This window comes from Pleurodeles waltl, chromosome 8, assembly GCF_031143425.1.
Source record: "Pleurodeles waltl isolate 20211129_DDA chromosome 8, aPleWal1.hap1.20221129, whole genome shotgun sequence".
NCBI lineage: Eukaryota > Metazoa > Chordata > Amphibia > Caudata > Salamandridae > Pleurodeles > Pleurodeles waltl.
Window position 1 is genome coordinate 528,096,935 of NC_090447.1, and position 22,300 is coordinate 528,119,234.

The following is a 22,300-nucleotide window of genomic DNA, read 5'->3' on the forward strand; positions in this document are numbered from 1 at the left end:
CACTAGTGTACTAGAAATCTGAAGTATGGGAACCTCTAGGGGAAGTGGGGGGAACATGGGGGGTGGGGGGGCAATGATTGAAGTTTGGGTCTTTCCTAATGATATTATTGGATTACGAAATCTCATGGTTTCATTTTTCCAAAACATATTTCTTTGTACTACTTTTGAAAAGTTACTTCCAGTTCGAGGACTGGGAATAATTCAAGTATGTGACTCTGAAGCTTGATAAGTCACAGTTAGTAACTTATTTCTTATTTGTATGCTTGCTCTAATGTAACCTATGTTGAATGCACAATCAAAGTTAATGTCTTGTATTGATTTTGTTACGCTCCGGCAGTCGCAGTGAAACTCGTTTACTGTAGAATAACTTGAGGATGTTGAAAATATTCAAGTACATTTATTTTTTATTTTTTATTTCTTTTCTGTAGGGTGGAAAAACATTAGAATTCTGTATTGCTCGTTGGTGGGCAAGCCTCAGCGATGTTTGTGTTGATTATACAGTTTCTTTCCATGGCTTAGTTACCTGTGCTTCTCCGCTTAACATTGTAAGTGTGATTTCTTTTTTTAAACATGAATTATATTTTATGTTTTTAATATATGTATTTTTAAAGTCTGCTTCAGATATCTAGATTTAAAATGACAGCTTAAATTTGTGTGCTTCATGCTTACACTATAAAGCATTTGCCATCAATGAGGGACTGTGACACAAAATCTATCTTCTTTGAATCTATTTGCAATATCTGTATTTTGACAGTTTAGTTATTACAAATCAGATATGAACACACATGCTGCACATTTGCCAATTGAAAAACAGTGATTCAAGATCATAAACAAAATGTTAATGCTAGGTGGGAGATACACCTATTGTTTAACTAGAGTTGAGACTTTCAGTCTTTACTATTTAGTACAAGGTGCTTTTGTTGTGCTTTCACACCCAAGTCCTACTTTCAGAGTGGCTAGATTACTACAAGTCTTTTGAAAGGCATGCAGTTCCATCATTTGTGCCATTCAAACATATGTGGTGATTACCCCTAGTCTGTAATTTAGTGACCAGTTCACAGTAGTAGTTTAAATACTTATTTTTGCCTAATACTACTGAGAGAATCTCTTGTCACTTTATCACATTACACCAAACTGGCCAGGACCTGCATGTTGTTTGGATAGGATTACTGCAACACTGTGTATGTCTGAGTACCAAACACAGATTGTGAAATTACAGACACTACAAATCAGATCTAGAGTCTTGACTCAAATTACCCCGGTGCTCTAGACCTTTCAGTGACTGCAGCACTTTTGTACTTTTGAATCAGCAGCTCACCTTCCTTTATACAGTCCCCAATCAGTCTTATCGGTCGAGTCTACCTTAGAATATTGTCTTAGTAGGTGTTCAGAGTAGAATCAGATTGGGAGGTAGCAAAGCCAGTGTATTCCGAAATTGATGGAGTGAAAGACTCAGACTAAGCGGTTACAGTGTAAAAATCACTATCATTATTAGCTGACAGTTATAAAATGTTCAAAACAGTATTCCATCTTGAGCCCTGGTGATGGCTAAATCTATTTGTTGTGGGGTGTATAATGCCCTGAATCCGATTTGGAAAAAGTAAAACTATTGCATTGCAAGAATTTGCCTTTTTGAATGAAAGACAAATGCAGCAATTGTCAAAACATTTACTGTTATAAAGGCAAAGCATGTGTCAAAACATTTAATTACTTTCCAGACCTTATAGCAATAATGATAGTGGTTTGACCTGTCAGCCTCACCATCCTACTTAATAAGGAGCTGTCCTACTATGTACATGTTTTTTTACTTGTGATGCCTTTGGAACTTAGTGACTTGTGATCACCTCGAAGCATAGTATGAATGCTTGTGAAAGCTGGTCACTTGGTTCATAAAAAAACTATGTAAAAGTTTTTATTATGTATGTATGTATAAGTAAAAGGAGTGTTTGTTTTGTTGTAGCATGCTTCTGATGGCATTGTTCGATTTGATGTACAGTCCACATTAAAGTACGAAGAATTGTCCCCCTGCATAACTCTGAAGAGCTGGGTTCAAACATTAAGGTACTGCACTTTTGGATTCCTACAAATAAGTTTCATTCCTTGAAATGTATTACAGGAGGCAAATGAATTGTGAATGCCCTAAAGACATTAATACAATTTAATTACTCGTTCACCTGATGGCTCCAGCTGCAAGTTAACCAATGGGTTTAAGGGGTAGAGTCTGCTCAGGCTCTCTTAGATTGAGGACCTATTTAACAGGATGAAGGATACAATCTGTAATTTAAATGTATATCCATCTTTGGTCAGGTTTAATCCACACTTTCCTGTAATTTCAAGGCTGCTCAGTGGAAGGCAGTTTCTTTGATCTCATTTGACAATGTTGAACAGTGTTGAACACAAAGAGTTTTGGATATAGCCTGCTCTATAACAAATCTGTCTTTAAACCAGCCATCAACTTTTTTTTAAATAATTTTTTTTATTGTTTTTTGGAAGATATAACAAGGCACATTAAAATCCATCAGCAAAGCACATACATATGTCACAATTGGGCCCACCCATGACCATACAGTGCAATAGTCAGTCGAACTTACATCAGAACATTGGGTCCCCATGGCAGTCCACTCATAACATGTCTGGTTCCACATTTGCATTCCATTTACCTCATATTTGGCTGGGTAACCCCAAGCCTCAAATACTGGTTTCTCCAGTTGGTTGTACTAATCAATGCCATTTCTCCTCTGGGCCAGCGAGGAAGGCTTTGAGAATGTCCACTGGGCTACAGTGTCTCATTTCGGTACCAGCAGAGCCATCCCAGAAAGTCACAATCCGCCCGGTTCCCCCCCCCCCACTCTTGAGTACACCCATCAAGACTAGCAATGGAGCCATGTCTGTATCAAAGCTAGGATAGTGCAAAGCTCAGTGACATTCACCTCCCAGTACTGTACTAAACAGGGACCGGCCCGCACCATATGAAAAAAATCAGCACTTGGCAGCAAGGACACTGAGAGGTGGCCCAGAGTCCCACCTGTGCATCCTATCAGGGGTTATATATGCGCTGTGTAGGTAGTAAGTATGGACATGTCAAAGTCACAATGACATGGTCAGAACTCTAAGGGCCATCAGGGTGTTCTGCCAGTCCCTGTCATCTAGCTGCCCCAGCCAATCCTCTCATTGAAATCTAAGGCCCGTCAGGGGGACCATTGTATTAATACTCGGAGTGCCATATAGTTGGGACACCCCGCCTTTCCCCAGTGCACCTTCATAACCTTAGATTCCACCAGACTAAATTTGCGAAGCAATGTAAGGTGGAATATGAATCCTCAACGTGTGTCCCAGTTGCAGGTATTTATGAAATTGTGTATTTGAAAGGGAGTACTGCTGTCTGAGTTCTTGAAACAATAGCATATGTGAGCCGCTCCAAACGTCTCCCAGCAGTGCAACACCAGTGGCGTCACATCTGCCAAATCCCTCCAGCGCAGATACCTCCCCATCCCAAGTACCGTGCCATACAGGTATCTGTTGGGTAAGCTTCGACCACCAGCCCGTGGAGCATAATGCAGCTCTTCCACCCGATGAGCACTATCCAGGGCACCTCAGGGATGCTGCTGGGAAGTGTGGCCTCCGTAGAGCAGCACCAAAATACGGGAAAACCCTAAGACAAGGAGCTCTAGTTGGTATTTCGGATCCGACCACCCATAACCCAGCCAGTCATTGACCACCAACAATTGTGAGGCTAGGTAATAAAGCTATAGGTTGGATATCTCGAGCTCTCCATCATAGGAGCCAGGCTGGCAGGTAGAAAAAGCCAAGCGGAGGCGTGAACTGCCTGGGTCAGGTACATTTTGGTCCAGATAGCAGCCTACGCAAGCCCAAAAAGTGCAGCTGTTCACTAATGCAAGTGGGATGATACTGGGAGTTAGCCAAACTCTCCTGGCCCATTTGTGAAAACACCCAAAAGAATCAAATGTTCTCTTGCTTGCCATTGGGATGGGATGCCTTTGTCTGCAAGGGAGCAGAAAGACTGTTGAGGTTTTGGTGGTGAGGGTGGGGCCTGATGTAAGGCTGGGAAAAACCTACCCATTATTTATTTAAAAAATATATATTGCTGCCATACAGTGTGCTTTCCACCCCCCTTAATTGCCTCCATCTGCCCTCCAGGAAGGTAGAAAGACTGAACCAATGGACCGAGGCCCGTCGCCCCCACCAAACCCACCAAAAACCTCCAAACTAGCAAGCTTGTACATGCCAGATCTTTGCACCACAAAAAAACTAGAGATGAAATGGTGCCGGTCCAAACTCCCCAACGACCGTACCACACTCAAGAAAGCTTTCAATCACTATCACACGGTCATAAAAAGCACCAGAAAGCAAGCCATGCCACTCGCATTCAAGACTGTGCCAGCAAAGAACTCTTCGCTGTCTTACGAGTTCGCCAATCCCGCATCACTAGAGAACACCATTCACCCCATGCAGGAACTGTGCGACTCCCTCACTGCCTACTTTCCCAACAGAATCACTACTTTCTACAGTAACTTACCACTACAGCTGACACCATCAACCTCCTCAACCTCCCGGACACCCCTCCCATACACAGACTCTACAAGTGGAATCAGATCACCACCCAGATGACCACGGACATCATGAAATCCATCCACTCAGGATCTCCCACAGACCCATGCCCTCATCACATGTTCTACCTCGGTAGCAACACCATTGTCAGCAGACTCACGGACATTAACACAGCCACCAACCTTGACGACTGGAAACATGCAAGACTAAAGCCCCTCCTCAAGAGGCCCTCTGCCAACCCCAATTATCAATCTCCTGGTTCCCTTTCCCATTGAAAGTAATAGAGAAAGTCAGCAACTTGCGACTTACCTAGAAGAAAATAACCTGCTGAATTCATCACAGTCCCGATTCCACCTCAATCACAGCACTGAAACAAACCCGATAGCTGGTATGGATGATATCAGAATCCTCTTAGACCAAGGACACTCTGCCGCCCTCATCCTCCTCGACCTCTCAGCAGCATTCTATACTGGCTCCCACCACACTCTGCTCAAGAGACTCCAGCAGATCGGCATCCAAGGAAACGCCCTTAAATGGACTGCTCCCTTTCTCTCCGGTCGGACACAGACTATCCTCCTTTCACCTCTTAACCCGATCCCGCCATCTGCAGAGTTCCTCAAGGATCCTCCCTCAGCCCTACCTTATTCAACATCTACATGACTCTCCTGGCCAACATCATAAGAAACCACAAACTGAATATCGTCTCCTACGGAGACGACACGCAGCTCATCCGCTTGCTATCCAAAGACCACTCCAAGTCCAAGACTAACTTGCAACTCTGCATAAGAAATTGCTGTCCTCTTCCTACACAACCAAGGACCTGCCATCCTCAGCCACCGCCTGAACTTTCACCACCCCATCAGAAACCTTTTATCCGCTGCCCTTTACCTCACCCACACCCCGCATCCTCAAGAGCAACCACAGAGAACGCACCTTCTCCTAACTCGCTGTGAAAGCATGGAACACAGTTACCCTCCACCTGAGGTCCTCCCTCCTCCATCCTGGAGTTCAGAAGACAGCTCAAGACCGGGCTCTTCGACTGAGTCCTCCAGGTGGGCCCGTGCTGCACATACGGTGCCTGGATACCCTCACTGGTGATGTGCGCCTTACAAGTCCATTTGATTGATTGATGGGGGGTAATTGCCCCCATCTGCCCCAGGCAAGGGAGAGGACAGGAAAACTGTATTAAAGAAAAACAGCAAGGGGAAGCACACGCCTTTTCCCAAGGAACCTCTCTCCCTCTCCATGGTGTCTAGTAGGTGGATCCCTGCTTGGGGACCGCCTGGATGGGGAATCGCCCTCCTGCAGCGATCCCCAAGCAGGGATCCACTGGGGACTGATACGATTGGAAAGGGGAGATTTTCCCCTTTCTAATGACCCCTCCCCATCTGAATTGTTGCTCCAGGGGCTGAGCTTTGCCCCTGAGCACCGATGCAGTGAAAATGAAGTGAGCCAATCGGCTCATATCACTTTCACTGTAATGCCATCAGTGTACCATGTGTGCCATTTGTCATTATATTGAAAAAAAATGCCTCTGGCTGCTGCAGCAGCTTTTCCTCAGCTCCAGAGGCTGAATTAAAGAAAGAAAAACTCTGGTGCTCACAAAGAGGGATTTCCTGCCTCAGGTGCGAGGATGATTTGGAGCAGTCTTCGGCACACGAGCACTGGTGTGGAGGATGGCACGAAGCTGTCCTCTGCTCCGATGTGGGTAAGATACTAAAGTGTACCTTTGTCTGTTATTACTTACTGAATACAGCATCAACCCCAAAATGGCTCTGGAATTCCTGTTAAAGGTATCTTGGTTAGTTACAGACTGTCTCTCAGCTAGTTTCCAAAGCATGATTTGATACTTTCTCTTTTGTGGGCTCTAGCACAGAATTATAAGTTCCGCTGTTGTTGCATGATCCAATAAATAATCCTCTACAATTCCAGTGTGCCAATACTTCACAAATCAATTGTTCTAATGACCTGTCCTATGCTAAATTATTATATTCTATTTCTTTTTTTTTTCCAGGCCCTTAAGTTCTAAAATAAAGCCATTAGGATCCCGTGATGTTTTGCCAAACAATCGACAACTTTATGAGATAATTTTAACATACAGTTTTCATCAGGTAAGTACAGTCTACATGCAGCTAACAGAAAATGAAAATTAAACTACCCTATTTTCTCGACCACCTATTTAAATATTTATTTGCCAATAATTAAGAGTTTGATTTAGAGCTTGGCAGGCAGGCTACTCCGTTTCAGTGTCAACAGAATACTCCATGTTAAAGTTGGGTGGACGGTGAGGTTAATTTACTCCATTGTTGTCAACCTTTCTCAGACAGGCCAAAGGGGTATGAGCTGTCTAAGGTAAGCGCCTCAAAGCTGAAATGGCTCCAAATTTTCAGAAGAAGAAAGAGTTTAATGCCCCTCTTTAGATGTACAGAATTTTGATGAAATCCTCGATGGAACAGACAGAAGGGACAAAGGACATCGGAGAACTTAAATCTCCAACAACACCTGAACTTTTGGAGAAAGAAGTAAAATACATCTTCTTAGAGAAAGACCTAGAGTTACAGGGCACATTCCAGAACAGAGGAGGGTTGAAACAGTGAAGCAGACTTCCTAGAAGAGGGGATAGACACTTTTCCTTTTGAGGTCTTCATCCTCAGATGACATCAGCATGTACAATCAGCTTATCAAAAGGACTGCTAACTACAATGTACAGAGGGAGGAAGAAATAGCACAGTAGGGCTTTTTACTTGAGAATTATTACCATCTCGAAGCAAAACTCGATATCTCCCTACATTCCCAAGCATACTTGCCAAGATAGAGAGGCCTTCAAAGAGCCAGCGACATGAAGGTGTGTAACACCAGTGGGCGAAAAATATAAGCGTTCATCGAAGGACCCACCTTATATCAGAGGGACAGTACTTGCGGACTATTGTTGCAGAAATATCAACAAAGAGAGCAAATATTCCCACAACATCAGGCCTGCCTCCAGACAAGGAGAGCAAAAGAATGGACATGGTGGGAAGAAAATTTGAAAGGGGCGCTGCGATGTAGTAGTGCATTGCCAACTCTAGCACAGTGATATAAAGGTATGCCCATCAGCGTTGGGAGGAGATGGAAGAGCTCATGAAACATCTCTCTGAGCAATACTGGAAGAGAGCAGCATCCCTCATAGAGGAGGTAAAAATATTGCAAATACCTTTCTAAAATCGGCTCCAGATGCTGCAGATATACAGCAAGCAGACAAATGATGGCAAGAACCACCCTAAGAAGACACACTTGGCTAAGGGTGTCTGGTTTTAAGAGTGAGGTCCAAGCTAATATAATTAACGCTCCGTTTAATGGGGAACAATTCTTTGTAAATGTGGTAAAGGAAACACTACAACAGCAAAGAAGGGGTCATGAAACTGCAAAATCAATAGAGGCATTGCAGTTCAGGGGAAACTGAAGATGAGGATCTACACCTACTAGACGACATGTAAGGAGAGAGATTTTCCAAAGTGCATCCTTGTAGGAAATTTGCTTTGTATATACTATCTCAAAGTAAGAGATAGTGTGCACAGGGTCCAAGGGTTCTCCTTAGAGGTAAGATAGTGGCAAAATTAGATAATTCTAATGCTCTATTTTGTGGTAGTGTGGTCGAGCAGTAGGCTTATCAGAGGGTAGTGATAAGCATTTGTTGTACACACAAAGGCAATAAATGAGGAACACACACTCAGACTTCCTCCAGGCCAATAGTTTTTATATAGAACAATACATTTTCTTAATTTATTTTTAGAACCACAAGTTCAAGATTTGAAGTAAATACATATAATGCAAGGTACTCCACACAGGTAAGTTAGGAACTTTGAATTAGAGCAATAGCATACACAGTTTTGGTTAAAATGACAAGCTATTTTAAAAGTGGACACAGTGCAAAAATCAACAGTTCCTGGGCGAGGTAAGTAATGGTTAGTTTGTCAGGTAAGTAAGACACTTACAAGTCTGTTCTTGGGCAGAGGCAGCCCACCGTTGGAGGTTCAAGGCAACCCCAAAGTTACCACACCAGCAGCACAGGGCCAGTCAGGTGCAGAGGAGCCCAAAACACATAAGCGCCTATGAAGGACATGGGTGCTCCGGTTCCAGTCTGCCAGCAGGTAAGTACCCACGTCCTCGGAGGGCAGACCAGGGGGGTTTTGTAGAGCACTGGGGGGGGAGGGGACACAAGTAGGCACAGAAAACACACCCTCAGCGGCACAGGGGTGGCCGGGTGCAGTGTCCAAAGCAGGTGTCGGGTGTCGCCTGGTGGACACTCCTGCACTGAAGTTTGGTTCCTTCTGGTCCTGGGGGCTGCGGGGTGCAGTGCTTGGTCCAGACGTCGGGTTCCGTGTTACAGGCAGTCACGGTCAGGGGGAGCCTCTGTATTCTCTCTGCATGCATCGTCATGGGAGTCCAGGGAGGTCGTCACGGGTTACTCCCGAGGTCTCAGTCACCTGGGAGACCTCCCTGTAGGGTTGGTTCTCTGGAGCACGAGCCGGGGGCGTCGGGTGCAGAGGGTGAAGTCTCACGCTTCCGGCAGGAAGAGTGAGGTCTTTAAAAGTTGCAAAGTTGTTGCTGTAGTTGAACAGAGCCGCTATTCACTGGAGTTTCTTGGTCCTTTGGTTCAGGGCAGTCCTCTGAGGCTTCAGAGGTCGCTGGTCCTTGTTGGATGCGTCGCTGTTGCAGTTTTCTTCGAGTCAGGAGACAGGCCGGTAGGGCTGGAGCCAAAGCAGTTGTCGTCTCCGTCGTCTCTGCAGGGCTTTCAGGTCAGCAGTTCTTCTTGTTTCAGGTTGCAGGAATCTGATTTCCTGGGTTCTGGGCTGCCCCTAAATACTAAATTTAGGGGTGTGTTCAGGTCTGGGGGGCAGTAGCCAATGGCTACTGTCCTGGTGGGTGGCTACACCCTCTTTGTGTCTCCTCCCTGAGGGGAGGGGGGCACATCCCTATTCCTTTTGGGGGAATCCTCCAAACTTAAGAAGGAGGATTTCTAAAGGCAGGGGTCACCTTATCTCAGGACACCTTAGGGGCTGTCCTGACTGGTGGGTGACTCCTTGTTTTTCTCATGATCTCCTCCAGCCTTGCCACCAAAAGTGGGGGCAGTGGCTGGAGGGGCGGGCATCTCCACTAGCTGGGATGCCCTGGGGTGCTGTAACTAAAGGCATGAGCCTTTGAGGCTCACCGCCAGGTGTTACAGTTCCTGCAGGGGGAGGTGAGAAGCACCTCCACCCAGTACAGGCTTTGTTCCTGGCCACAGAGTGACAAAGGCACTCTCCCCATGCGGCCGGCAACTCGTCTGGTTGTGGCAGGCTGGCAGAAACTAGTCAGCCTAGCACTAGGAGTCAGACTGGTATTCAGGGGGCATTTCTAAGATGCCCTCTGGGTGCATTTTACAATAAATTCCATACTGGCATCAGTGTGCATTTATTGTGCTGAGAAGTTTGATACCAAACTTCCCAGATTTCAGTGTAGCCATTATGGAACTGTGGAGTTAGTGTTTGACCAACTCCCAGACCATATATTCTTTATGGCTACCCTGCACTTACAATGTCTAAGGTTTTGCTTAGACACTGTAGCGGCATAGTGCTCATGCACATATGCCCTCACCTGTGGTATAGTGCACCCTGCCTTAGGGCTGTAAGGCCTGCTAGAGGCGTGACTTATCTATCCCACAGGCAGTGTGAGGTTGGCATGGCACTCTGAGGGGAGTGCCATGTCGACTTAGTAATTTTCTCCCCACCAGCACACACAAGCTCTGAGGCAGTGTGCACGTGCTGAGTGAGGGGTCCCCAGGGTGGCATAATACTTGCTGCAGCCCTTAGAAACCTTCCCTGCCATCAGGGCCCTTGGTACCAGGAGTACCATTTACAAGGGACTTATCTGAGTGCCAAGACTGTGCCAATTGTGGAAGAAAAGGTACAGTTTAGGGAAAGAACACTGGTGCTGCTGCCTGGTTAGCAGGGTCCCAGCACACTTTCAGTCATAACTGGCATCAATCCACATCCCAGCAACCCTTTAGGGGGTGCACAAGAGGGAGATCAGTCGCAAAGAGGAGCGGTAATTCCAGGTAATAAGTGACTCTGTACAGAGGACCTCCTCACAGATGACGCCTGTGGGAAGGAGGATAAAGGACTTCTTCGAAGAGTGGGAGAAAATAACAGACAAATGGATGCTAAACGTTATATGATACGGCTATAACATGGAACTAATCAGGACACCACCAGTAAAGTGCCCAATTAACGTGGTCCTTACAAAAGAGGAAAATATCAGATTGTTACAGGAAGTACAAGAATTACTCCGAAAGGAAGTGTAGGTAGCTGGCCTGGTGTGTGGTGGGTACTCAAGGTACTTACACCTTATACCAGGACCAGGTATCCCCTCTTAGTGAAGTGTACGCAGTGTCTAGGAGCCAGGCTCTCTAGAGGTAGCTGTGGATGAGCAGCCAAGGCTTATCTAGGAGACATGCAGGGCTCATGCAAAACCACTGTAGTCAAACAGCACTTACACACATGAAAGAAAACACTCAGTTGTACAGAAATAAAGGTACTTTATTGTTGGTTACACAATACCACAAAATACTAGAAGGGTAAACCCTCCAATAGGAGGTAAGTAATAAACTAAATATATACACTAGTAAACAGTAATAGGCATGGAAAAGGTTAGAAAACAGTGCAAATGTAGATAACCAATAGTGACCCTAGGGGAGCCCAAACCATGTACTAATAAAATAGAATGCGAACACAGAACCCCCACCTAGGTAAGTGGAATGTGGAGAGGGGAGCTGAGAGTACTTGAAAACCACACAGGTAAGTAACAAAGTACCTACCAGCGACCAGGGAAGCAGGAGTAAATCACTGGAATTTCCCCAAACCACCTAAAAGGAAGGAAAAGAAGACACCCAGACAAGACTACAAGAAATCAGCGGTGGATTCTTGGAGAAGACCTGTGGAGAGAGGGGACCAAGTTCAAAGGTGTCACTGTAGTCCAGGAGGAGTAGGAGCCCACCCAGCTGTACTTGCAGGAGTTGGTCGATGGTGATGAAAAACGGGTCAGCACTGCAGCTCGGTAGCCGTAGAAGAGTTTCTGATGGATGCAGATGTCCCACGCTGGAGTGAAGATTGCAGACGGGTGTCGGTGCAGGAATGTCACCAACAAGTCTTGGCAAAGGCAAATTTGCAGTTAGTGGAAAAGCGGAGCTGCCAGGGACTAGCAAGGCCCAGGAGGACTCAACCCAGGAGGGGGAGCCAGAGGGGAGCCCTCAGCGACAGAGAAGACCCACAGGAGCAGAGGCAGCACCCACAGGACGTGGGACACAGAAGTCGCAGAGGAGCCCACGCAGCACTACAAAAAGGGATCCCACGCCTCGGGAGAACCACGCAGAGGGCTGTGCATCACGTGAAGGAGTGCAGGGGACTGGAGCTACACGTCGCCTGAAGATCCCTTGGAAGAGATGCAAACAAGCCTTGGCAGCTGCAAGAGATGCGGAGCACAGGGTACTGTCCTGCATGGGAAGGCAAGGGCTTACCTCCCCCGAAGTTAGTCAGCTGGCAGAGAGGACCAAGAGGACTACTCCGGACCACCACCGGTGATGTGGGATCCACTCAGCTCAGGATGAGAGGAGATCCACGCAGCCGGTTGTCGTTGCAGCAGGTGCCTACGGATGCAGGGGAGTGACTCCTTCATGCCAAAAGAGATTCCTTCTTTCTTCTAGTGCAGACTGAAGACACACCGCCCTCACTGGATGCACAGCTGGTGGAAATGTTCCAATTGCAGGCAGGAGCCCTGGAAACAATGTTGCCAGAGAGTTGTTCTTCTTGGAGGCAGCTTGTCAGGTCCTGGAGGTTCCAGTCGCAGTTCCGGAGGCCAGAAGTCAAAGTGAAGGTTGCAGAGGAGTCCTTCTGGAATCTTGCAATCCAAATCTGAGGACCCACCCAAGAAAAAGACCCTAAATAGCCCTGAAAGTGAGATAGATACTTACCTGGCTAGGTGACCAATCAGGATGGGGCTCTGACGTCACCTGCCTGTCTTTGCCACTCAGAGGCTCTCAGAGGTCCCTGCCAACCTTGGAAACAAGATGGCAGAACCCAGGGACCCTCTGGAGGAGCTCGGAGCACCACCCTTGGGGTGGTGATGAACAGGAGAGTGTTCACTCCACTTTCCATTGTCCAGTTTCGCACCAGAGCAGTGACTGGGGGTCCCTGAAACGGTGTGGACTGGTTTATGCACAGAGGGCACCAAATGTGCCCTTCACAGCATACCAGTGGCTTGGGGAGGCTACCTCTCCTAAGCCAGTCACAGCTATTTCCAAAGGGAGAGAGGGTGTTACCTCTCTCTCCCAAAGGAAATCCTTTGTTCTGCCTTCCTGGGCTTGATCAGATCAAGCAGCAAGAGGGCAGAAGCCTGTCTGGGGGGTGGCAACAGCTTGGGCTGCCCGGAAAACCATGTAAGACTGGTGGTAGCAATGCTTGGGAGTCCTTTAAGGAGCCCCTAGAGTGCATGGAATCATAGTTCCAATACTTGCAACAGTATTGGGGTATGATTTCGACATGTCTGATACCAAACATGCCCAGGTTCTGAGTTACCATTATGTAGCTGGACATAGGTAGTGACCTATGTGCAGTACACACGTAAAATTGCATCCCCGCACTCATGAAGTCCAGGAAAATGGAACTGGAGTTTGTGGGGGCACCTCTGCTAGTGCAGGAGTGCCCTCATACACAGGTACCTGCACCCTGCCCTCTGGGCTGAGAGGGCCTGCCATAGGGGTGACTTACAGTGACCTGCAGCAGTGACCTGTTGTGAAAACGGGTGCATGCACCTGTTCCACGCAGACTTCAATGCCAGGCCTGCAGGACCTTTTGCATGGGTTCCGTGTGGGTGGCAGAATAACTGATGCAGCCCATAGGGATCCTCTGGTACCCCAATGCCCCTGGGTACCATATACTAGGGCCTTGCATGGGGAGACCAGTATTCCAAATGTGGGAAGAGAAGGGTACCGTTACCAAAATTTACAGGAGAGAGCATAACCACTGGGGTCCTGGTTAGCAGGATCCTAGTGGATGCAGTCAAACACACTTACAACAGGCAAAAAATGGGGGTAACCATGCCAAGAAAGAGGGCACTTTCCTACAGCAAGCATTAACAAGAGTGCCCAAAAACGATATCAACCAGGGATAATACTCAAGCATATTTCATATTACCAAAACAAGGAGGATCTTTGTCCAATTTTAGATCTTAGATTTCTAAACAAATTCACAACAATACTGAAATTCAAGATAACTCTGCAGAATGTCATACCACAACTGCAAAAAGGAGATTTTATCGCAACAATAGATCTAAAGGATGCATCTCTTAATGAACCACAGGCACATGTAATGCTTTTGTGTTATGTGGTAAACAGAGAACTCTATTGGTTCAAGGTGCTAGCATTCGAAATCAAGTCAGCACCAAGAGTGTTTGCAGTGTCTGGCAGCAATAGTGGCACATTTAAGAAGACAGGGAATACATTTATACCCTTATTTAAACAATTGGCTAGTAAAAGGGAAATCTGATATAGACAGCTAGAATTTCTCCTAGGCATCAGTCTGGACCCAGATGTTTTTCTTAAACAGTACACCAGCGTGCCATTAGGTGGCATCGATCAGCTACATGTCTGGGGGCGGCGGTGTCCATGCCGAATATGGCATCACAGGTCCTATATAGGCACCACTGCAGGGTGCTGACAGCACTTTTCTTTCCCTTTCAGACAGCGAACTGAAGAGGTTGTGGTGTTTTTTTTTTTTTTTTTCTTTAACTTTTTAAAAACTTTTTGTCAAGTTGTTTAACTCCAGGTGTGTCAAGTGATGTCTTCGAGGAAGACCCATTTCAAGCCCTGTGGGTCCTGTAGTCGGGTGATGTCCATGACTGATCCGCACCTCGTGTGCCGTTTGGTGCCTGGAGCTTGACCCCGACCTGAAGTCCTGCTCAGAGTTTTGGGCCATGCATCTGAAGGCTTTGAGGGAGCAGTCCCTGAAGCTGATGGTGGCCCAGCGCTTGACTCCGCAAGTTGAGGCATAAGAGGAAGGTGAAACGTTTTTGCACTTCCCTTCATCTGTCGGCCTACTAGACGAGGGAGTGGACAGTCAGACACTGCTGGTGTGCCTTTGGGCCCTGAGGAGTCTGAAGGGGCTTCTTCAGGTTCGTCAGCAGCTTTGGCCTCAGCTCTGAGGCACCCAAGGATACATGCTTGGATCCGGAACTGCGTCTGTCGTACCACCTCAACCTTCCCAGACACTGGTCGTAATGCTGAGCCTCCAAGCGCCACTCGTGCCCACAAACCCCCCTCCCGGTGTCTGCACCATCCCCATTGTTGACTCTGACATGGAGCTGGATGGGCGTTGTGCGACGCTGACTCAGATGCCTGCAGGACCCTTGCCCCTGCCCTTTTTTCGCATCCTGAACCTTTTTCCTCTGGGCTAGGTTACAGTGAGAAATGGGAGGGGGCTGCTGAACCCTCTGGAATACCAGCTCTAAGAATCTATGGACTGGCGTATGGCTTGGGTGAAGCCAGTGGCCTGGAAACCTCCCCAGATATTTGTATGATTTCTCCCACTACAGTGGCTACAGAGGAGGGAGAGTCATATTTTATGGTGGTGAGAAGAGCAGCTGATGCTCTGGACCTTGAGTTGCCTTCGGTGGCAGTTAGGACTAACCTCCTGACAGAGGTGCTTCAACCTGGAGCTTTATCCTCTGAACCCCTGCTCCCCTTTATTGAAGCCCTTAAGGATATCCTACTGGGTACTTGGTCCAAACCCAGCATAGGGGCTCCTGTGAAGAGGACAATTCCCTGCCAACATCGCCCTGCTCCGGTTGACCCAGGTTTCCTTGCGCAGCACCCCACCCCTGAGAGCTTGGTCATCCAATCATCTACCTCCCATAGCGCGTTCTCTTCCGCACCCCCGGATAGGGAATCCAAGAGGCTTGGATGACCGCACTTTGGGAAGATGTTTTCTTCCACAAGCCTGGCATTGTGGCCAATGAACACTGCATGTCTTTTGGGCCGTTATTTCCAGACGCTGTGGAATACAGTTGCTTAGTGCTGCCACAGGTCCCGGAGGAGGCCCAGGCTGTACTTTTCCCAAGCAGTTTCTGATGGGAGCGCGGCAGCAAAGTTCACAATCTGATGTGGACAGGACACTACAGATTAAATCGGCAGAGCAGGTTGCATCGACAGTGGTTCTGAGGCACCACGCCCGGTTGAGGACGTCTGGCTTTTCGGGGGGATGTCTAGGCCAACCTCATGACCATGCCCTTTGACGGCAACCGTCTCTTCGGAGTAAACGCTGACTCTGTGCTCGAGCTCTTTAAGTATCTTGTGGCACGACCAGGTCCTTGGCTGTCATGGTGGCCCCTTGTCCCCCTCAGTCTGGCTTCTGCCCCTTTTGTGGCTATGGAAGGGGTGCCCACAAAATCTGTCCAGCCACTTTGCAGCGCATGCTGGCCAGCCTATGCGTGGGAGGGGATGTGGGATCCACCGCCCTTGAAGATCAGGGAGCCGGCGGTACAGCCAGTCAAACTCCCCACCCTCCTCTCCCCACAGCTACCTCCAAACCTTCCTAGTCTGACTCTTCCTCACCAGGCACCACTGAGAGGCAGGATCCCCCACGCCTGTTCCTCTGACAATCCATCACAACAGACAGGTGGGTATTGCAGATAGTCCGAGGGGGGGGGGGCTTCTCCCTACTCTTTAAGACTACCCCTCCATCCAAGCCACCATCCTCCGATTGGATAACAGAGGATCACTTGTTACCTCTACGAGAGGAGGTTACAGCTCCCTTAGTCAAAGGAGCCATAGAGAGGGTTTCTGTGCCAAAAGTAGGTTGTGGTTGCTATTCCTGCTACTTTCTGGTACCCAAAAAGCACAAGGGCCTGAGCCCTGTCCTACATCTTTAGTCCCTCAATCTCTTCCTCAAGAAGTTGTTCAAAATGCTCACTTTGGCTCAGGTTCTTTCTGCCCTGGACCCAGAACACTGGATTGTAGGATTGAACTTGCAGGATGCTTATTTCCATATTCCTGTCCTGCCTGCCCACAGACGTTACTTGCGGTTCACAGTAGGCCACGAGCACTTTCAATTCACCATGCTTCCTTTTGGCCTTACCAACGCCCCTCGGGTGTTCACTAAGGTGAATGGCAGTGGTGGCAGCTCATCTGTGCATATCAAGGGTTTCAATCTTCCCCTATCTCGAAGACTGGCTGTTGAAGGTGGGCTCGCCCCAGTCTGTTGTCTCCCACCTACAAACAGCGGGCCTCATGCATTCTCTGGGGATCACTGTAAGCAAGCCAAAGTTGCACCTGACTCCCTCTCAGATACTCCCTTTCATTGGAGCTGTTCTAGACACAGTGCAGTTTCAGGCTTATGCTCCCAAGCATCGAGTTCAGGATGTTCTGACTATGATAACGAAGTTTCAACCTCTATCCTGGATTTTGGTGAGGATGATACTGAGGCGACTGGGCCTCATGGCCTCCTTCACCCTTCTGGTGACTTATACCAGATGGCTCTGCAGTAGGACCTGAAGTTCCAGTAAATGCAGCGTCAGGGGAATCTTTTCAACATGGTCCAGATCTCGGAGAGAATTGCACAAGATATGGGGGAGGGGTTGTTAACAAACCGCAGTTGGGTCAGAGGCAGATCCCTCTCCTTTCCTCAACAGAGATCTGACAGTAGTGACTAGGATGGTGTGGTCTTCTGGTGTCAGTACATTTAGACTGTAGTGCACTGGGATCCTACTAACCAGGACCCCAGTGTCTCTTGTTCTCTCTTCTAAACTTAGTTGCTAAGAAACTTTTACATACCACATTTGGCATACTGGTGCCCCCCCCTGTAAGTCCCTAGTGTATGGTACTTGGGTATCCAGGGCATTGGTACACCAGGGGTCCTCCATTGGCTGCAGCATGTATTGTGCCACCCATGGGGGCCCATGCAAACTGTGACTAGAGGCCTGACTTTGCAGCCTGTGTGAAATGCTGCATGCACCTTTTAGCCCTTATATAATGTTTGCCTCATAGCGTGGTCACTGCACTCTGATCCTATAAGTCACCCCTAAGGTAGACCCTTCAGCTCAAGGGCAGGGTGCTTGGTTCTCATTGTGAGGGCACCCTTGTATGAGCAGAGGTGCCCCTACAAACTCCATTATCTAGGCTTTGTAAGTGTGGGGAAGCCATCCTAAGCTATGTAGTGGACACTGGTCAGCACAATATGTCCAACTACATAATAGCTTCATCAAATCTAGGCATGTTTAGTATCAAACGTGTTGGAATCATATAACTACACCGATTCCAGTGCTAGTTGCATGATATCATGTACTCTGGGGGTTCCGTAGGGGATCCCTCATGTCTGCCTGTACAGCCTTGCAGGGTCTGCGTGCTAGCCTGTGCCAACCCCAGACACAGTTCTGCCCTGCTGCTGCTGAGCTTAACTTGGGGCGGGAAAGGAAGAACAAAGCATTTCCTGTAGAGGAGAGGTGTGACCACCTGTCCTTTAGAAATAGGTGTCACTGGGCTGGAATGTGGGTGCTGGGGGTGCCTATGATAGCCACCAGACTGTTTTGAAGGGCACATTTGGTGCCCTCTTTTTGGAAACCGGTTTACCTCGGTGCAGGAGCCCCCGGCTCCCGATCTGGTGCCAAACCAGTCAAAGGACTGGGGAGTGACCAACCCCCATCCATCTCCTCCCCTAGGGAGACGTGCAGAGCTCTGCCAGGTGGCCCCTTGATTCTGCCATCTTGGAAATAAGATGAGCAGAGGCCCTAGGAGCATCTGACTGGTTAGTCCATCTGGATGACATCCCTGACCCCTCCCGCCCCCCTCGATAGGTGGGTCCCTGCAGAATGTGTCATACCCCCTTCCTGGGTTACTTAAGGGCCTCCCTCGGGGTGGGTTCCTCGATATGTCTTAAGACTTCTAGATCAGTCTGCAAGTCTCCTCTGCAAGACAGTTCTGCAACCTGGAAACTGGAACCGCTGCTGTTCTTCGCTGGGACTGAGAGCAAGACTGTAACCAGTAGGGGGCCCTTACTGCAACTTTGTTGCTAAGCTCTGCAAGACTTTTGCGGTCTCAGTGGCCGTGCATCCTCTAGAGTCACAAGGACACTGCCTGCACCTAGAACAGCAAGAAGAAATCTCTATTGGAGTGAAGGATCCACTCCCCTGCATCCACAGGAGCTCAACATCGATGACCGGTTTGGGGATCCTGCTGTCGCACGGACTCTTCAAGGCTCTACAACACAGGTGGTGGTTCTGTAGCACTCCGGAGACCTGACCTGTCTTCTTTGCAACTGAGAAGTCTGTGGTCCTTCGCTAGAGCTGCTTGGCTGGAACCCCTGTGCACCATGTCTGTCTTTGCTAAGGCTTGTCGTCTCTTCAATTCGAGGACCTCCTAGTACCAAGAAGACATGACCTCCCACACTCCCCATCTCCAAGAAAGATGTCCTTTCTGCAACTCCTGTGACGTGGGCATCCATCTTTGCTGGGCTGCTGACTCCTCCCAGCCACTACCTGTGCCTGCTGCCAGAGGATCCTGCTGGGGGCTCCATCGATTTCTGCAGGCTCTCCTGCTTGCTGAGGGCTGGCCCTGACTTACCTGCAAAGGTTAGGCCACCTGGACCTTGCTGGACCCCACATACCCTGCAATCTTCATGCTCCCTGCATTTGCCAAGACTTGTTGGTGGTCCCGCTGACCACTGACCCCTCTACAATCCGACGACCGGTGTGGGACAGCTCGTAGACAACTCCATGGGTCTACCTGCAACACCTGGACTCCACAGCTGCACCTCTTCGACCACATTCTGACAGAAAAGCATCTCCTGCAACGCCTGGCCACCTCCGGATGGTCTAGATCTGTCTCCCCCCCCCCCCTTCCTTAGGTCTGCTTCAGGAATCCACGCCTAGGTTCCGCTGACCTGGTCCACGGGTCATGACAACAGCTGGACAACCAAGGTCCCCATTGACTTCAGCGGGAGGTTCAGACACAACTTCACCCTTATGCACCTGGGCACCCTGGTATAGCTACCCTACTATTCTGAGTACCTACAGGAGGAGGCACTATCCAACCTCCCTTGTCCCAACAGGCATCCTCGGGTCCTCTGAGAAGGGTCCTAAATCCACGAAACTCCAACTACGACTCCCTCACATTATCCAGTGGACACCTAACCTGGGGTTACACCTCTGCAAACGGGCACCTAGGGAATCCTACTTACTTACCTTAGGTGTTCCTTTGTAACCCCTTCCCACCCTGTGCACATGTTATTATATGCCTGTACATACCTTTTTCAAACTATAATTTTGTATGATCATATCGCCGGTTAGGAGATTCCAAAGTTGTAGGGTCTGTGTTACCATAAATTTAGAATATTTTCTAACACTGGTGTGATTCTTTGCTTTGTGTACGTCCCTGACCTGTGTGGTATTTGAAACTGCTTTACACCCTCCTGGATAAGCCTTAGCTGCTCTCCACAGCTACCCCTCTGAGAGCTCTTGTTATCTAGAATCTCTTACACTATCACTAAGGGTTGCCTGGACTCCATACAGGGTGCCTCACCTTTCAGTGAACACTATGTACTGAGCCAGCCTCCTATATGCCTCATTAATAGTACATTTGGCAGCAATAGTGGCCTACGCAAGAGGCCATATAGGAAGGACTATCCTCACAACTCCAGTAATTAAAAGATTCCTGGAGGAAACAAAAAGATTAGCACCTCGAAGAAAAGTACGAACTCCGATATGGAACTTAAATTTTGTGCTAATATAAATAACAAAGAAACCTTTTGAGCCTCTTCACAAAGCATCCTTGAAACTGGTCACTTTCAAAACAGCTATCATTATCGCAATGACATCTCTGCATAGAGTAAGTGAATTACAGGCACTCCCAATTCAAGAATCATACATGCAAACACACAAAGACAAGATAGTCATGAGAGCATACCTGTATTTCTTGATGATTGTCATATCTTCCTTCCACATCAATCAATTCAAATACTGAGTTTCTTTCAATATCCAAAATCTGCAGTAGAAAGAGCGCTGCACACGGTAGACAGTAGAAGAGCGATAATGTATTGTATGGAGAAAACTAGACCAATCAGAAGAGGAAACAACTATTTGTGTCATTTACAGGCAACAACAAAGGAAAACCAGTTCCAAAGATTACCATTTCTAGATGGATCCTGCATTATATAAATGTGTCATGAAACCGCAGGAGTACAACTCCATATCAAATTAAGGGCACACTCTACTTGCAAAAAAGAAGCAACAGTAGCCTTTCACGTAAATATACCAGTTGCAGAGCTAACACTTGGTCATCAATGCACACTTCTATAAGGCATTATTGCATAGACATCCAAACGAGCAAGGAAACTCAAGTGGGACAAAGAGTACTGAAGCATTTAGTTTGATGGCTTGTGTGGTTGTAGATAGACATGCTCTGCATACTCTCGCCATCTAGTGTTGGGTCTGGAATGGTGCAGGTTTTTTTTTCTTTGAAGAAGTGCTCCGAGTCAGAGGATTGAGTGACTCCTTCCCTCTGTGATATTGTGCATGAGGATCGACTTCTTTGTTAGATTGTTTTCTGTCTGCCGTCTGGTTCGGACGTGTGTCTTCGCTCAGTCTGTCGATTCGCTTCGATTCAAAAAGTTTCTCCTGCCTTACCCTCTTTTGATGGTATTGTTCTCACTTGTACTTCCTCCACCTTTGTGCTCGCCTCGACTCAATAGTTCGGACACTGACTGCATGCCCTAGGGAGCGTCTACACCCGACTCGGGCCTATCTTCTACGCAGTACCGATGGACATGCAAACCTGATGGAACAGATTACATTCCGCTTCTGCCCTCTGTGCCATTCGAAATTTCCACCGACCAGCATCTAGTGTGTAATCTCTCCCTCTCCCCCGATCATCAAGAGGCTACCTGTGGTGCCTGCAGATCTTTCTGATTGAGGAAGACCCTTTGGGACCAAAGAGCACGTCGATTGGAAATGCCACACAAGACTCCAGACGACACCCCGGACATCTTTGATGAGGAGCACGCTCGGTAGGAGCCCACCTAGAAGGAGGAGGCCCTCTCCATTCAGGACTCTTCAGACTCTGATGTACAGTTAGACATTGAATGCCACAAGACCATCTTGGCGCAACCTGCGAGGACCATGGACCCTCCTGTCCACCATAAGACGGTTAAGTCCTCTTCTCGAGGTGGCCAGTCCACCACTGCCACCAGGCCATGGTCAGAACTGAAAAGCTACTTTGGCTGACCCACCTTCTGACTCTCCACCAGAACCATCTGACAAGACCAAGGCACCGCCCTTGGCTTTACCTCCTTTTCATCGGGCCTAGATATGTTCTTCATCTCAAGCCAAGCTTTGACTCCAGGCTGAACACCTCCAGCCTCCAATTTGGTGCCGACCAAATCACACCACTGAGATCTTTGGTGTTGAAACACACAACCAAGATCGTCGGAAGCAGCAGACTCTGGTCAGTGTTCTACTACTCTTTCTCCTGTGGAGCCTATCCTGGAGACTATAGATGCTCGTCAGCGCTGCCTCCAAATTCAGGGGGGCACAGGAGGTATTTTTACATCACCACCTGGACCTTTGAAAAGTAAGCTTTCCTTCCAGGAAGCTTTGGACATTCCTCCACATCAAAAGAAGATTACCAAGGACAAGGCCACTAGTCAACCTCCTAAACCTTCTCCACATGTTC

At 48.0% G+C, this 22,300-nt stretch overlaps 1 protein-coding gene across 2 annotated transcripts in view; it reads left to right on the forward strand.

Moving 5' to 3' along the window:
• The window catches only part of TPP2 (tripeptidyl peptidase 2), a 635,278-nt gene that overhangs the window by 336,933 nt on the left and 276,045 nt on the right, over positions 1-22,300 (forward strand). For both annotated transcript variants that reach the window (XM_069204557.1, XM_069204556.1), the window contains exons 18-20: positions 429-545; positions 1,961-2,061; positions 6,584-6,680. In XM_069204557.1, coding sequence (XP_069060658.1) covers positions 429-545; positions 1,961-2,061; positions 6,584-6,680 — 315 coding nt within the window. The remainder of the gene's footprint in view (positions 1-428; positions 546-1,960; positions 2,062-6,583; positions 6,681-22,300) is intronic.